Below are 17794 nucleotides of genomic sequence, written 5' to 3'. Positions count from 1 at the left end.
TGATTTTTTCCGGTGAGAGACCGACAGACACGGACGCTTGCCGTCATCGAGAGTTGTGATCGCCCCATTTCGGGACATCGGGAGCGCTCCTCGGTCGCAGGGCCGCCATCGTCGCACCTCCGATTAGCGCGGTTGGCTGCGTACGGTGCCGAAAGAAGTTCAACATACACACGTCGGCGGGGGTGTGATGGCGAGTGTGCTCCTCGGCAACATTTGCGCGCGTTAGGTCACGCCGGAGCGGTTTGTGTTGCGTGAGCCGACCTGACGGGCGGCCGGACAAACTAACTTGCCGCCACCCACCCGCCACTGCCCGCAGACCCCAAGAGCTCGCAGCTGGTGGAGCTGGTGTTGGACGTGCCAGTGAGCCAGCTGCAGCAGCAGCAGAAGGAGCTGCTGATCCGCCAGCTGTCGGTGCTGCTCAGCGTCCTTGACTCGGACATCCACGTGCAGAGGCTGCAGGCCTACACGCAGAGCAGGTGCGTGGGCTCTGCTGGTGGTGGCGGTTGTGCCGTTGGGTATGGTGGTGGGGATGGCGGTGAGGTTTAGATGTCTGGGGTGAACCCCTGACTCGGATCTGAACTGGAACCTTCCAATTGTGGGTCATGTGCTTTGACCGTGGCACCTTTCGGCTGTGTAAAGAGAAATGAATTGGCAGCGTGTGTGCAGATCCTACAAGAGTAACGCAATGCAACCTCATATCAGGGATACAGTGGGCATACTAGTTTACTTCAAATTTTTTATAGAGGCAATCGGTTATATGCAGAGGAGAAGCGGCAGGTATGGAGGTTGGACTTGAACAGTGGCACGAAGTCGACAGCACGGATGGTTGAGGGAAGAGCGCTCCAGACCATGGGGAGAGCAGTGTGAGCGACCTGCCACTGAGCGAAGGTTGACGGGGGGCTTCAATAGAATCCCTTGATTTATAGAAAGGGGCGCTTGCATGCCTGAACATGAAAAAAATTTCCTGACGCTAATATATACGCTAATATATATTTATTTTTTGCTGAGTTTTTCTTGATGGCCGGGTTTTAGAATCGCTAACAGCGAGGCCTTTGATGTGTTCATTGAGGCAGCAGCAGCAGCGTACTTCACATTAATCCGTTCATCACAGTCAGTGGAGAAGGCCACAGGAGTGCAGGTGCACGCGCGTATCCAATTATCGCGGCGCCGGCAGCCCGACGCAAGCGGCGTCGCTGATGGAGCGCACCTCCCGCTCGCCGCGCCGGCGCAGCGCGAAAGACCCGGGCCGGATCCCCGTTCCTTATGAACCGTCTCGTTAACTGCAATCGCCGCGATAACCGCGAGAGCTCGGCGTCGTAGCTATCGCTGCGTGGGCTATGGAGGGGGGAGGGGGGGGAATCGTATTCCTTATTCCAGGGCACATGTCAACCGCGCTATGCTACTGGTGAGAGGCAGTCCATTTATTGAGCCTTTCAAATGTGCGGTTGCAGGTAAGTGTGTGTACATCTCACCGAGGTCATTTAATTAGGCCTTGTGTTTCGCTGACTTGTGAGTCGGATTTTGGTTATTATCTGTCTACTGCTGGATGAAAGCCTCCCCACGGTGTCGCCAAGCTTCACGGTTCAGTGCTGCTGAACTGATCTCAGCGCGACATCTCCACGGCGGTTGTCCCCTCGGATGCGCTACGGTGACGCGATTTTAACAGAGGTTGTGGGTTTGATCCCGACCCTGACGCCTGTATATTTGGAGCTTGCGTGTCTCTCTCCCTGTGGGCGCATGGATTTTTCTCCGGTTCCTCCCTGTTTTCCCTCAACATTTAAAAAAAAGCGTTTAGAGTATATGGCTGCTGTAAATCTCCACGTGATAAGCCACTTCGTTGAGCTATCATTTGTGGCCCGGTCGTTTCTGAAAGAGAGCTACATAGCTCAGTGGGGCCTTACTGGTAAAATTAAATTCCGTGGTCGAGCCGTGCCTTTGCCGGCGGTCTCCGCCCGAGCGCATGTCCTCTTCACGCGGCCCGTGTCCCTCCTTGCGCAGCACCCAGCTGGTGTTCTACGTGCTCACGGAACAGCCCAACATGATCTACAAGGGCGTGGACGTGGCCCGCATGCTGCGGCGACTCCTGCAGAGGGAGAAGACCAACCTGCTGGCGTTCCGGACACTGCGTGTGGACACCTTCGGTGAGCACCGCCCATCGCCCCCATCTCGCACACAAGCGTCGTAGTGACAGATGACGTGCCTAGCTAAGAGAGAGGCTACTTTACTCATACACGAATCGTGCTAAAACGCGTACGGATTTAGAGATTGCTTGACAGGATGTCGTGGGTTCAATCCTGACCCTGATGCCTGCTGTATATTTGGAGTTTGCGTGTCTCTCTCCCTGTGGTCGCGTGAATCAACGTCACACGTTTAGACTATTTGGTTGCTATACATTTCCACGTGATAAGTCACCTCCGATCAACACGGTTGGCTATGTACAGTGCTAAAGAAGTTCAAGTTACAGCCCTTTTTCAATCTTATGCTGGACAAAGGCCTACTTCCCCAAGCTGTGTCGGTGAAAGGGGTTGTTTGACCGTTCTTCACTGTGGTGGTCACTGGCGGGTTTGTGAAGGGTCATAACCCAGGATTTGTCAAGATATCTCGCTCGCCACGGACGATGGCCATGGCCTGGCATATGCGGCAGATACCAGGCAATGCATGCAAGTGTTCAGATTTGTCCATAAGAGGTTTTTTGGGTTGATCGAGTAAATATATAAATGTGTCGTTAAACCCGCCACCACCCGACACAGCCAATTGGTAAGATTTGTTACGTAAACAGAACGTGCCAATTCGTCACTAGTACAGCACACCAGTGTGTTGGAGAGCAAAGGCACAACATTTACAATCTGAATACGACGTTTCGCCAGTAATTACAACTATCTTCATCAGGCAACAGCCAGATTTGTGGTTTTGCTCTCCAACACACCGGTGTGTTGTACTAGTGTAGTGAGAGAGCGCCATCTAGTGGGCGACAAGGGGTAACTGCACGGCCACTATCGGGTAACCGGTATCCAATCCTAAGCGGGGATATATCTGGGCTAAAGGTAACGGGCGGAGTCAGTGAGAAAACAATCTAGAAAAGGCTACGTGGGTGATCTTCACCTCTGTGCGCGTGCGCGTGCATGCTCGCGGCTTGCGAGCGAGCAGTGTGCCAGCTGGCGTGTTCGGGCCACGGCCGCTGTGACTCGTTCACCAAGCGCTGTACGTGCTTCCCGTTCTGGATGGAGAACGTCATCCGCACGCAGCTGGGCGACGGCGAGAGTAACTGCGGTAAGGCTTCGGTGACGTGTAGCCTTCGGGCGTGCTAGGCGGGCGGTGCAGCGGATCTGCGTTCTGCGCTACGAAGCCGGTCGCCCGAGTTCGGCTCCCGGCGACGACTAACGTCGGTGGCGCTTATCTGAACTAGCAGACTGATGCCCACTCGCAGGCCGGTGCTACGTAGGCCTTGTGCTGTGCAGGGACAGCTACCACTGGGGGTCCCCTCAGCTAAACTGCAATGGGCCATCGGAACGTTGGCGATCATATGCGAGGCGCTTCAAGTTGTTGAGCCATGTAAATTCCCTTATTCTAAACTGCTCCTGGGCCTTTACTGGGATGACTCAGCCCTACATGGGTACCTGGTGATGTGTGTGAACATCAACACTGGGGTGAATAGGCGGCCGGATGTGGTTCTGGCTATAGCACTCCCTCGTGAGCCACATAGACCTAACTAGGTGCTTGCTAAGAGAACTTGCTTTGATCGTTTGTGGGCTATACATGGTGGGATCTTCGTGTTGCATGTTGGTCTACAGAGCAGTGATGTCGTGGCTCGCGCGCTGTGCTACAAATCCACTGCAGCTGGTTTCTGGATACAGATAATGTCGGTGGTAGTTGTGCGAGAACCAGGCCTGGGCCTTTGTTAGTCAGAATCGTTGTGCAACTGGGGAGACGAAGGTGGCCGAGCGTGGCGTTGGTGCCTTGACCCCTTCACACACCGTGCTGGCCTTCGTAGGCTCCTCGCCCAACAGCGCTTGCCCCGACAGCCTTGTTACACGGTGCACGTGGGGGGCGTTGGCGGATCTTTCATGTTCGTCCTCGTGTCTCCCAGACTGGAGCGTGCTCTACGTGACGCTCACCACGTTCGCGGTGGCGGTGACCGTGGGGCTGCTGGCGTGGCTCACCGTGTGCTGGTGCCGGAGGTACGTGCGTCCGCTCGACCCCTTCTCGTCTGCCACCACCATCAACGCTGCCACCGACATCACCAATAGCACCACCACTACCATCACCACTGCCGCCACCACCACCACCGTCACCACCGCCACCACTCACGCCAAAACCAGCATCACCACCATCACCGCCGTTGCTACCGTCGCTGCTGTCTTGGCCGCGGGAGGGGGCGCGGTGCCTGATGCTGCCGTGTGGGTTTTCGCTCTTAGGGCACGGTCGAAGGATCGCCGGAAGCCACGCTACAGCATGCTCAACAACATGGACGACCACGAGATGGAGATGAAGCCCAGCCACAGGGGTGGGTGCTCCCGCAGTCGCACCGCGGGTAAACAAAATATAAATAACTTACTCTAAAAATTGTTCGGCGTCGGCCTGAAAGCCTGTCACGTGCGGGGGGCCTGGTCCGCAGTTGACGGGCGGGGTAACGGTAAAGGTGCAGCCCTGCAATGGCTCGCTCACGCCACTGCTGGCGGAAGGGACTCCAACGAGGGGGAGCTCTGTAGAGATCCAGCCTCTCTCCCAGGGTTGCTCTCCGACTCAAGGCAGTGCACTGCTCGCTGCGATAGTTTCCAATGTAAATGTCTTCTTACGAGTTGATGCCAACGGCACAATCGGAACATAACTGGGTGGAACACAGGACAGCACGAATGTGATCATATAGGAGATGAGAACTAACGTGTTCATTGAATTGACCAGAGTTACTCGGGAAAAGTCGAGCAGTGCGAGGAAAAAAGATAAATCTTGGTGGTTGAACACAATGCGTCCGTTCGGTGAGACGTGCGCAACCAATAAATTGTATTTATGATAATCATTATCATTAACGCAGCCTGAATGAGAGGAACCAACCGGTCGTTGTGGTCGAATGAGCCTCGCGATAACGATGGCCGCCGTTGGTGGTCGTGCCAAAGGAGTCACGGACTGCATTCCAGCAGGTCAGCCAGCAGAGGGTGCCATCGAGGTCTTGGCGTGCCACGGCGCCTCAACCGGCGAGGTTTTGTCCAGGAGAGAGGCGGGCGGGCGGGGGAGCCTGTGAGAAGGCTAACAATGCAGAGTGAGCACTGGAGCAGCCAAGGCCCTCTCCCTGACACGCCCGGACTCGCCGTTCAGCGTCCAGGCTCGGCGAGCACCGTCCTGGGGCGTTTGAGACGCGTTGACAGAGGTGGTCCGCGTTGAGTAATGAACGGGGGGTGGGGGGTCACTGCAATAACGCGGCGTGTAATCATTCACCAACCCCCCACCAACCCTCACAAGTCGAGGAGTTTTAACGACTGGGGATCGTCATTCCACGACCCGTGAGTCAAAACGTGCGAGTGGGAATCAATGATTTGCTCTCGGCCGGTGTCGTAATTGTCTCGCAAGAAGCGACGCTTGAATCGCGATGGCGGGTCGTGATGATTCGAAGCATTCTGCGTCGGACGATTTAATGACGATTTTTATTTTTGGTGGGTAACTTCCAAACCCAATGTTGCTGTCGTGAAACTGCAACCATTTGTGCTTGCGTGTGTGTGCGCGCGTCCGCTCTGTGTTGTGTGTTGCAGGCTGGTCTAGAGAACGCGAGGATAGCGACACGGATTATTGAGCAATAGCCAGGGCTGTCATCACAACAAGGCAGAGAGGAGTTAACATTCGCGCGACATTATTTGAATTCAAGCCGTACTTTTTGAAGAGCACAGTGTTTTCAAGTTAAATGTTCTATAATTGTATTTCGAGTCAGAGAGGGATGCGGGGGCAAGTGGTGGCGCCATGGTTTGCGCACTGCACTGGGAACCCGATAACCAACCTGAGTTCGATTCCCGGCCACGGCTAACATCAGTGGCGAGTGATATCGTCTTGAACCGGTCCTTGGTGCCCATACAAGCACCATCCACGCACAGTCAAGCTGCTACGTGGTGAACAGCAGAGGCAGTGCAGCAACATCTATTGTTGAACTGTAATTCTGTGCACCCACATCTACGCCCCCTGCATTCACCCAACGAGTGTGGTGAAATGTCAAAATAGCCGCCACGACCATGGATGGTGCTCATCCGGCAGTGGTTTAACGGAAGGGCTGTACATGTCCATGAGAACTCATTGAGACCAAGACCCAGCTATTTCTCAAGGGGAGGCCCGGGTCTAACAAAGTGGCGCAGTAAACACGCGATGAGAAGTCAGAGACAGTAGAACGTGGCTGGTGCAGTGGGGGCAACGCAGTCGTGTGACGCCCGTGTCTCTCTGACCCACGCGTTTCTTTGACCCCCGCGCGTCTCTCTGACCCCCGCGCGTCTCCCCCGGGCGCCGCCGGCACAGGCATCAGGAAGAAGCGGCCCCAGCAGAGCACCAGCATCATGGTGTCCGACTCGGACCTCGACTCGGACCAGGAGACGGTCTTCTCGCGCAACGGCAACGAGAAGCAGCGCCTCTTCGCCGGCCACAACGGCGCCCTTCGCAACGGCAGCGTCGCGTCTAAACCCAGCATCTGACGAGAGCGCCGCACAACGGAGACGAACGACCCATACCGCCGCCGACGGCGCCGCCGCCGCCCCCCGTCCCGGCTGCCTCCTCTCTCCGCATTCGGGTTCCCAGCTCCCGGCCTCTCTCTCCTTTTCCCCCGTAGTAGATTTGTCCCTCGCTAAGACGCAGCGGTCGCACCGTGCCAGCCAGACGAACAACGCACAGCTGCAATGTTTTCCTGCTGAAGCTGCTGCTGCTGATGCTGCTGTCACGACCGTCGCCGCCGAACTGACTCTGACTCTCGAGTGGAAGGAGCGGGGGGTGGGGGGGGTGCGACGGCGCTGCCTGTGAACGCTTGGAGAAAAAAACTTACAAAAAGCGGTGCAGAGCAACCCTCGGGATTTCTCTGCTGGTTGAACCTTCTGAACCCAGGGGAGAATGTGGAAGTCTTGCCGCTGCTGCTGCTGCTGCTCCTGTTGCCGAACCGACTTGAGCCTCGGTTTGTGGCATTGCTTGAACGTTCAAACAAATGCAATCTACGGGAAGGAGAAAAGAGAAGAAAAGGCAACGCGGTGCGAAGCGACGGCACGAAGTCTGGGAGTGCGCGCCTTCGCCGATGGCCCGTCCCGTCGTAACGGGAGAGAGGGGACTGTCGTCGAGAAAGCGGCTCGCTCCCGGGGACCGGGCGCATCGGAGGGCCCCCCCCCCCCCCGCGGACATCGCTTCTCGGGGAGCGGATTGCGTTTCGCGGCCCGTTGAAGTGTCGCGCAGTGTCCGGTGTTGACGCGCTCGCCGAGAAGGGGAGACTGGAAATACGGAATACTGTACCACGCACCGGTGCATTAACCGAAACGCGACACCGCCACTGAAGCAGTGCATTGTTGACCGTGTGTCACGTGCCGGTGCATTACGGTCCCACTGAAAGCCGGAGGCGCTGCCGGCGCCGAGCCCCCACCCTTCCCCCCCCCCGGCACTCCGACATGTACGGAGAAGGAGGGGGGGGGGGTTGTCTGGCTTGTGAGCAACGCGGGAGCGGTAGGGGTGAGGGGTCACTTTATAGCGGCGTTTTCCCAGACGCCGCGGACCGCCACGTCACGGTCGTCGCGCTCTTCCGCTTCAACGACAAATTGTCGTTGCGCGCCGCACGCCCTCGCACACCCGACGACGCCGCCGCTTTGCGATCGCGACTCGGCTCGGATCGCCCTTCTCTGCGTGTGCCGTGTGACCTTGCTTAGCGAGATGTACGGCGTTGAACTTCTTTCGCGCACCGTACGTAGCCAACCGTGCTAGTCGGAGGTGCGGGGGAAGAACAACAAACTAAATCAGGCGCTCGCGTTGCCCAATAACTCAATTTGTACTTGAAAGGAGGTAAATGGGAGAAAGTGGAAAAACTGACCTGGGATTGGGGGTCACGAAGATATGGGAAAATCCTCCGTCAAGACACCGTGCAGCGTGTGCGTGCCGCGTGACGCTTCTGCAGTACGGTCGGGTTGTCTGTTTCGAATTAGCCGGTCGTGTTTGTTGAGTCGCCCGCGCGTGGGCGAGCCGGCTGGCCAAAGCACATGGGCCGCGTCAAGCTCCCGACGAGGGGAGTTGCTTTTAACTGCAGGGGGGCCGAAATGTTTACCTGATTTGTTTACGGGAGTGGTGGGGGAAGCTACGGCCCCCCGCGACTTGGCCTTCACACGGCCCGCGGCCGCCACGTGAGGCCCCCCGCTTCGAAACATCGGCCAACACAACATTTATCCCTCGCTGCAAGCCGCACGAGGGGAGGGGGAATATTTTCTTCACCTGACGGTTTCTAATTTTAGCGCCGCGCTCAGTCACTTCAATTGCCACAAGGGCCTCTCGCGCGGGTGGCGGAAGCGGCCGAGGCGCGTGTTTGTGAACGAGTGAGTGGCTGTGCGCGCGAGGTAATTGAGGCTGCCCACCCGCCGGTTTACGGCAACAAAGAGTCGTCTCGCGCTCGCAGTGGGACGACGAGCGCAGGGCGCGGGCGGTCGCGAAGCTGCCGGTCGTGCGGACGTTGGGACTACATTGCGACCTGTTGCCCCTCCAACCGGGTCCGCAAACCGGGGACTTGAACCTCGGCCGTCGTCACGGCGGAGCCTGCGTTTGCCAAAACGTAGAACTCGCACCCCCGACTCGCGACGCCACCCGTAGCCAATCCAGCGGAAAAGCTTGACTCCATATCTGTGACCGCTAATGACAATCGGATGGGACCGACGGCTAGGGCGGGGGATGGGGGCATGGGATGGGGGACGCCTGCGCGAATTAAATGGGCGATTCACTGGCGTGGGTCTGGACGCCGGCTCGAGGGGAAGCCGTGGCGTGGGCAGCGCGGCTGGGCACTGGCGATGCTGGAGCTCGGCCGACGGCCGCTTGCGCCACCACTGCCGCCGCCGCGTCTCATTATTTGTGGCGAGCTGCGGTGTAATGGTCAGCACACTGGACTTGCGATGCAGAGGTCGCCGGTTCTGTTCGACCTCCTAGTGGGGAGGTTGAAATAATTGGACACGTTTCTTAAACCGTCCCACCCATGAGTGTAAGCGGTGAACACCACGGTCGATCGGCAGGTAAAGTCTGGGTACTCTTTTCCCCGAGACGTTTGGCCAGCGTGGAAGAGTTGGCCAAAAAGATACCTTCTAGATGGGGCTGTCTACAGCTCCCTCGAGTGAACGCTGTTCTGCCAGCAGTGGCGTAAACAAACAACTGCAGGGCTGCACCTTTACCCTGTGATCAGGTGTCACGGAATATGATTTTTTTTTCCAAGGGGCATGCCCAGCCACCTGTACCACACCCAGTCACCTGGTCTCCAGAAGGAAGGGTATAGCTGAATAACGCCACGGGTGTTCGCAATGCAATGTTGGGTGGCCGCGCGGGTCCGAGTGTGTTCGCCACTGAGCCACTTTGAACCGAGGCGAAGGTTCGATTCCTGCGGCTGCTGCTGCTGCTGCTGCCACCCGGTTGTCTCGCGTGCGCCGTCCGCTGCGCGGAGGACGTTATCGAGACTGCTACGTCGTTCGCACGAGCAGCCCCGCCGTGTGCCCGAGTCCCAAACGGGCACCCGTAATGTGAACACGACTCGCGCCTAAAAATGTTGGTGCGAACAAAGCTGGCGTAACTGTCCCCGCTAAGTGGAATTGTCCAGGTCTCCCTCTCACAGATGTGATCATTCAACTCGCTGGAATCTCACCTCATTAAATTAAGCCCAATGAGCTGAATGAAAATCGCATCACTGTTAAATAATGCAAGGCTAAATGTTTTTCTCCTTTACCCTGCCACGATGCCCGACGTTTCGCAGCTCCTGCTGGGAGCTTCTTGAGCCACTGAATATTCGAGTATCGTGCCGAACTACACGTGGTAGCAAACCTGAAGGCGCATCGGAGGGGAAGTCGCGTCTTTCCCTTGAGAGCGCCAGGCAGTGAGCTGGAAGTGATCAGCGGGCCACTTGAGCATTACGTTTTGGGCAATTGTTTTCTGGCTCGCTGGTACTCGACTAGACTAGGTGGCACGTGAGTTGTAGAAGCAGTCGAGGCGAGAGGGGGGGTATACTGGATGCGGTGTGCCGGGAGTGGAAATTTTTTCTGGGTCGCCGGCACACCGGACCGGCCCGGTTGAAATGAAGCCTCCCACGTGACGCAATGTCGGCCCAACGATTGTGTCCGTGCTCGTTAATTCGAACCATCGGCTCGGGCCACAGCTACCTGTGCCGGCACTACTTTCCATTAAACTGGAATTGTTAATATTATTTTGCGGTCGTAGGGTTAAACCACTCTCTGGAGGGATTTGTTTTATTCCTGATGTGTAGTATATATGTGTGTGTGTGTCCATACACGACGCGTACTACTGTGAAAGAACGCTCGCACATCTTTACATTGCTTCTCAGTTTTGCGTTGAGTTTGCTCAAAAGGTCATGAGGGTCGCCACGTGCAATCGCAAACTCTCGCAACAGACGCCACATTCGGAAATGCTCTTCGCCTGCTTTGCATCACGCTTGCGCGGCTGTAGGCTTAGAGAAACCTCTGGTCCCCGCTCCGTCTGCGGCTCGTGCCGTGCGGCACGATGTCCGACGTTCTCGTGCGGCGCGCTCAGAGCTCCCGCGCGAACGGAGCACGTGGGACATCTTGCCGAAGGAGGCGCGGCACGACCCCCAAACTCGTGTCGGAGAGCTTTGGAGAGAACTCCGCTTGTCCACGCGCAAATATATATTTGGGATATTTTTGCCACGCTGGAGTAGAATCCCCGTGACATCTCCGCGGCCGTCTCCCCAAGCTTGTAACGGCTCCCACATCGCGTCGGGCCTTGATTTTTGTTATCAATTTCATTTTGATGCCAAGAATTGTTATTTTCTTTTGTCAATAATTGACAGCAATTCCCGCTCTGCCATGGCTTCTCCTCCGTGTAAAACTCCCGTTGTCCGTAGATGGAAATTGCTTTTGGGGTCTGGTGCAATTCCTGCGCATCATTCAAGCCCGGTATTGTTTCCCCGGCTACAATTTTGTCCTTTCTCGGAGGGATTATTTATTCTAATGCCTTGTGGCTGTGTCTGGAAACAAATGAATGTAAAGTAAAAATGAAACAATGAATACAAATTGCACCCACTTTGCAAAAAAGCCTCGGTGGGTGTGCGTCTTGTCCCTCTCAGAAGCTGTGTGTTGGTGTCGTTGTTTTGTTTCTTGTCACTGCTGCCGAGCGTGGGGCCTGAGGCCCAAAACGTCAAGAGAGGCCAGTAACAAACAGCACTGTCAAAGCTTCAATAGCTATACAACTATTTTATTTTACCAGGTAAGGCCCACTGAGCTATATATAACCATTTTTCAGAAGCGACCTCGCTATCACAAATGATACAGCTACATCACAAATGATAACTCAACGTATTGGCTTATGTGGAACTACATAGCAGCCAAATACTCTGAACGCATGACGATTCTAAATGTGGAGAGAAAAACCGGAGAAAATTCCACGCAACCACGGGGAGAGACGCAAACTCCAAATATACAGCAGCAGACGTCAGGGTCGAGATCGAATCCACGACCTCCTGTCTACCAAGCGAGGGAGATAACATCTCCTAGCCACCGTGGCTCCCCAATGGATAAGGGTGTTAACACGTCTCTTCAATGGAACAATGTGTGCGCCTCTAGTGACCGGAGTGGCCACGTGAATCAACTTCGTCCATCTTTTAATCACCATGAGCCATGGACTCTCCGCTGCCGGATGAAGGCCTCCCCAAAACTCGCTGTACCATTAAATATGCACGACGCGTACGAATTGAAAAACATATACTCTCACGCGATTGATGGGGGATGAGTGTGTAACAAGTCATCCATGAATCCGTCCACCCCACGCTGACTTGGCCTTCCAGTCGGAACTCATAAATCTTGTGACACGTCGGAGGCTTTCGCGACCAATATCATCCATAGTTTTTTTAATGGATTTAGATCGCGTAAATATATAAATGTGTCGTTAAAACCGCCACCACCCGACACAGCCAACTAGTAAGGGTTGTCACGTAAACAGAACGTGGCCAATTCGTCACTCGTACAGCACTAGTGTGTAGTGTAGTGTATAGTGTAGTATACTAGTACAGCACTAGTGTATAGTGTAGTGTATAGTGTAGTATACTAGTACAGCACTCCGGTGTGTTGGAGAGCCAAGCCACAAACATTTACAATCTGAGTACGACGCTTCGCCAGTAATTACAACTAGCTTCATCAGGCGACAGCCAGATTTGTAGAGAAGTCCGCCTGTTTCTTTCCTTATATAGAGGCGTAGATGTGGTGACCACACTTCTGGCTGTCACCTGATGAAGCTAGTTGTAATTACTGGCGAAACGTCGTACTCAGATTGTAAATGTTGTGGCTTGGCTCTTCAACACACCGGTGTGCTGTACTAGTGACGAATTGGCACGTTCTGTTTACGTGACAACCCTTACTAGTTGGCTGTGTCGGGTGGTGGCGGGTTTTAACGACACATATTTACGCGATCTAACCCAAAAGAAAACTCTCATGGAAGTGGCTTATGTGGAAATCTATAGCAGCCAATTAATCTAAACAATCTAAACGCATGTTTCTAACTGTGGAGGGAAAACCCCACTCTCTCCAATCTTTCACCTCTCTACTCTCTAAACATGATCTCCCACTCTCTCCTGCCCTCAATTCTCTCTCCACTCTCGGCTGCTGCCACTCCACGCGTCTCAGACTCCTCGCTTGAGGCGCTCAGTGAGCGTCGCGGGATCGAGTCCGCAGTCACCCCCAGCGCGTTCCCACGCCGCACTCACGCGCCACCGAATGAACGCTTCCCCAAGTCGCCGCTGCCGTCGCCGCCGCCTCTCACGGCGCCGCGATGTAAAGATGCACCCAGAGCCGCTCTCTGCTCGTGCACGAGCCGATGTCATTGTCGCTCTCAGCTGCTCGTCGCTGGACGTGCTGTTAGGTGCGTCTTTTCCCTCCTCCGTCTGCCGTTCCATCGATCGTCTGAACCAGCTGCAATCATCTCATCCAGGGCCGTGTCCTGCCCAAAGCCCGCTTACTTTTCTTCAACGAATATAATTACTTAACCAGGTAAGGCCCACAGAGCTATATATCTCGTTTTCAGAAGCGACCTGGCCACGAATGATAGCTAGCCGAACGAAGCTGCTTGTGACGTGGAAATTTAAAACAGCCAAAAACGTGGAGAGAAAAACCAGAGGACTCGGGAGAAAAATTCACGTCACCACGGGGAGAGAGACACGCAAACTCTACACAGGCGTCAGGGTCGGGATCGAAGCCACGACCTCCTGCATACCAGGCGAGGTAGTTAACATCTCACCACGGGGAGAGAGACACGCAAACTCTACACAGGCGTCAGGGTCGGGATCGAAGCCACGACCTCCTGCATACCAGGCGAGGTAGTTAACATCTCCGAGCCACCGCTGTGCACTCAACAGCTGACTCCATCGCTCCATCTGCCCGTAGAACGTCCCATTTTGGCTGCGTGCCATTCCTTGTAACCTCATCGCCAGGCTTCATTTGTCACCGAATATTTTACAAATCGCTCCGAGTGGACTGGAATAGGTGGCGGCACGTGACTATTCGGAGCCAGAGCCATAGCCAGAACAATACTGGATGTGGTGTGCTGGGTGCAGACATCGTTTTCTGTTGTCGCAAGTAGACCGGAAGGTGGCACAGGACCGGTCACATCCACAGAGGTTGACTGGACGTGGAGTGTTCATTGAAGTGCAAACGTTCATTGAGACACGCGGCCGTGTGCGAAGTTGGTAAATGAAATGTACGAACGCACAAGTGTGCGTGGGTATTGTATACGCTGCATGTGTAAATATGATCCGTATGCCAAATATTTATCTGCAGCTGTTTGGCCCCAGGGATTGTATGCAGAGCTCAGCGTGTGCACGCTTGCGGCCCTGGCTGCGCTATGAATAAAAAAATATAAAATCCAGATTCAGCACCCAGACCGCAAACCAGACCACAACACCGCATCTGCAGATCCTCCACGGGCGCCCAGTAGCACGATCCCCGATCATCGACCACACCGTGACACCACCCTCAATATCCTCCATGGATTCACTCCTGCCCACCTCTCCCCTCTCATCTCACTCTACTCCCCGCCACGCACTCTCCTACCTCTCCCCTCTCATCTCACTCCACTCCCCGCCACGCACTCTCCTACCTCTCCCCTCTCATCTCACTCTACTCCCCTCCACGCACTCTCCTACCTCATCTCACTCCACTCCCCTCCACGCACTCTCCTACCCCTTCCCTCTCATCTCACTCTACTGTCTCTGTGTATTTCTTGGACTCTCTGTGTCTGCCTCTACCCGTCTCTCTGTGAATCTCTACATCTCTGTGTGTCTGTGTCTCCATACTGTAGATCTCGATGTCTCCTGTCTCTGTCTGTGTCGGGGGGCTGACAGGTCTGTGCTAGACACAGACACTGGTACACGTGCGTGTGTACACAAGGCCGCCCCCCGCCCCCCCCCCCATCATTATTTGGGTAACGATTGACGTCAGCGAGGTAATCGCGTTACCATTTAGGGTGGACGAACGGGAGGAGCAAGAATTGCATTTTTTGAGTTTTTTTATACTTTAACTTGATTGAGCTATACAGCTTTTTTTTTAAAAAGCGACCTGGCCACAAATGATAGCTCAACGAAGTGGCTTAACGTCGTGTGGAAATGTATAGCAGCCAAATACTCTAAACGCGTGATGTTGATTCGAAACGTGGAGGGAAAAACCGGAGGATCCGGAGAACAATCCACGCGACCACGGGGGGGGGGAGAGAGAGACACGCAAGCTCCAAATATACAAAAATTAACGCACGATGAAAACACCATTGGCTCCTGTCCATATTTTCTCAGGGTGTAAGTGTGGGGGACGGGGGGTGAAAGGGTGGGGAAGAGAGTAACCAGCGCGTTATTACAGAGGTTCGCGGTTCGAACCCATTGCCCGCCCTGGTTAATACCGTGGGTGTAATAACCACGCGATGCTACGACGCGCCGCCATCTGCTGCACAGTGGAAGTAAACGATCACGTGACGTCGTTCGAAAATTAATAGGCCATCGTGTGCCCGACGTCACGATGCAAACTTTAAAAAACATTACACCGCAAATTAGTTGATAGAAAAATCGCGATCATGGCCCCCTTTCTCGAAAACTTGGCAGGACCCTCCTGAAAACGAGGCGCGAGACTCGGTGAGGCTTTCTCGGGTAAGCAAGCGGAGTAATAATAATAATAAGATAGTCCAAACACCCATCCAGGCTTAACCCTGCTTAGCTTTGAGGATCAGACGAGACCGGCGCATTCCGGGTGATTTGGTCATCGGCTTTCACTCCGCAGTGGGCGTGAGTGAGCGGTGGCGCAGTGGTTAGCACACTGCGCTAATGGATATCTCTGAAAAAGAGCTTCATAGCTTATCGGATTCCTCCAGTATGAATACACATTCCGATTCCGCGCTATGAACCCGGTGACCCTAGTTCAATTCCCTCTCACGGCTAACACCAGTGACGAGTATTTTAATTGGTCGCGGGCTTCCCCTAGGTCGACTCAGCTTCAGATGAGTGATGTGCGATGATGTGTCAACATCGCGACTGGGGAGACAAAGGCAGCCGGGCGTGGTTCTGACCACCCACTCCCTCGCGTGCCGTGTGGATGTGTGGATGAGAAGAGCGCGTGCCGACTGTAATTACTTAATTGATGCGGTGGGGGGGGGGAGAAAGGCGAATTAGACTCACCTGGTGAGTCGACATGAAACGCCTCCCTTCCATTGTTCTCCAGGTGCCGATGACAACCACAGGCGGAGCCGATGCCATTGACACGGAAGCTGACACGGATGCTGCCGGAGACAATGGGCATGCACGTGGGCAGGGAGGCCTTATACATCCAGCAGCGGAGTGAGCATGGCAGACGAATGTTGAATTAGTATCGGACCGGACGGCCAATCGAAGAGTGGACTAAAATGTTTCGTGTGTGGGGATTCAATTAAAATGTCAATTATATATTTTATTAATATAGATTATGAACACGCCATTGGATCGCCAAGTAAGTGGGGGGGTAGGGAGGCCACTTACACCCACACTCACACAGAGACCCATAGACCCGTAATAGAGACACACAGACTCACCCAGAGACCCACACTCACCCAGAGACCCATAGACCCGTAATAGAGACACTCACACTCACCCAGAGACCCATCGACCCGTAATAGAGACACACAGACTCACCCAGAGACCCATAGGCTCGTAATAGAGACACACAGACTCACCCAGAGACCCATTGACCCATAATAGAGACAAACAGACTCACCCAGAGACCCATAGGCTCGTAATAGAGACACACAGACTCACCCAGAGACCCATAGACTCGTAATAGAGACACACAGACTCACCCAGAGACCCATTTACCCATAATAGAGACACACAAACTCACCCAGAGACCCATAGGCTCGTAATAGAGACACACAAACTCACCCAGAGACCCATTGACCCATAATAGAGACACACAAACTCACCCAGAGATCAGTCGACGCACATCGGACCCAGGGACTATAACCTATTGGAGGTCGCTATCGAGTGTGCAGGCGGTCCAACTGCACCGGCAGTTGTGCCCAGGCGCCGGACAATCCAAGCGAGGTTGTAGTGGTGGAGTGGGGGGGGATTCAATCCCTTGCTCGCCACACTACCCCCTCCACCCACGTTTCATTTCTCCTCCCCGTGCCTCCCTAAGGGATGGCTCTGGGCTCGGGCTTGAGCGGGATGTGTGAGATTTGACGGGTGCATCCCGAAAAGCGCATACCTCTGTGGCCGTTATTATTAAAGTCGGGGGGGGGGGGGGGGCACCACGTTGCCCCCAGCGGGGTGATGGGCAGCACCCCGGACTTGCAACGCACACGCCGATTCGATAGCCCCACGCGGCAGGGTGGAAGGGGCCGTCCATAAATGACGTCACGCACCTCGGGGGGCGGGGGGGTCAGACATTTGTGACGATGGGGGGGGGGGTGTTGAGAAATGTGACGTCACATCAAGATGCGCAACTTTAAATAAATATAGACAACACGTTCTGCTTAATTAAATATACTTTTTAATACATGTTTTCTCCTACAGTGCAGTGCCACATTAAATAGGCACTACATTGACAATAGTTTAAAGTGATTTGAAGCATGTTTTATTGTTTGGGGGGGGGGGGGGCAGAGCTTTGTGACGTCATATTTGAGGAGGGGTCTGACTTTTTGTGACGCCGTGTGACGAAGGGGGGGGGGGTCAAAAAATCGTCCAAAATCGCGTGACGTCATTTATGGACGGCCCCTAAATTTATAACTCCCCAGTCGATCGGTTTGGTCGCGTTTGGTGGGGTCAAGTATGGGCACCGCCCCCCCCACACACCGCTTGCAAGACGTCTGGCCGGTGTGCAAGAGTAGACCAAAACACTCTGAGCTTTGTCCAAAGCGTTCCTCTCGCGGGAGACCCTTCCGCTAGCAGGGCCGCGCCTTCGTGCATTTACCTTTCGCACTGAGCTTAATAGAAAGCAAAAGTCCGGTGTTGTTTCGTGTAGCAGGCAAGCGAGTTAAGCGGCCCGTGTGTTTTGTGTTGAGAGCCTCGGTTGGGCCTTCCATTCCCATTGTGTGCTCTCGGGCCGCTGATAATTCACTGGTCAACAAAAACAAA

General features: G+C 54.7%; 1 protein-coding gene across 3 annotated transcripts in view; it reads left to right on the top strand.

The window, feature by feature from the left end:
- LOC144938558 (dyslexia-associated protein KIAA0319-like protein) overlaps nucleotides 1–11286 on the top strand; it is a 39384-nt gene extending 28098 nt beyond the window's left edge. Inside the window, exons 17-22 of one of the 3 annotated variants that reach the window (XM_078866495.1) lie at nucleotides 317–476; nucleotides 1999–2141; nucleotides 3148–3270; nucleotides 4088–4178; nucleotides 4416–4504; nucleotides 6493–11286. In XM_078866495.1, coding sequence (XP_078722621.1) covers nucleotides 317–476; nucleotides 1999–2141; nucleotides 3148–3270; nucleotides 4088–4178; nucleotides 4416–4504; nucleotides 6493–6665 — 779 coding nt within the window. In that variant the 3' untranslated portion in view covers nucleotides 6666–11286. Of the gene's footprint in view, nucleotides 1–316; nucleotides 477–1998; nucleotides 2142–3147; nucleotides 3271–4087; nucleotides 4179–4415; nucleotides 4532–5744 lie in introns of all 3 variants that reach the window. The other 2 variants (XM_078866494.1, XM_078866496.1) reach the window with 2 other exon arrangements.
- Nucleotides 11287–17794: the final 6508 nt, after the last annotated feature.

The sequence above is a fragment of the Lampetra fluviatilis genome, chromosome 22 (assembly GCF_964198595.1).
Source record: "Lampetra fluviatilis chromosome 22, kcLamFluv1.1, whole genome shotgun sequence".
NCBI lineage: Eukaryota > Metazoa > Chordata > Hyperoartia > Petromyzontiformes > Petromyzontidae > Lampetra > Lampetra fluviatilis.
The sequence above is the reverse complement of the archived record's forward strand: the minus strand, read 5'-3'. Positions and strand labels throughout refer to the sequence as shown.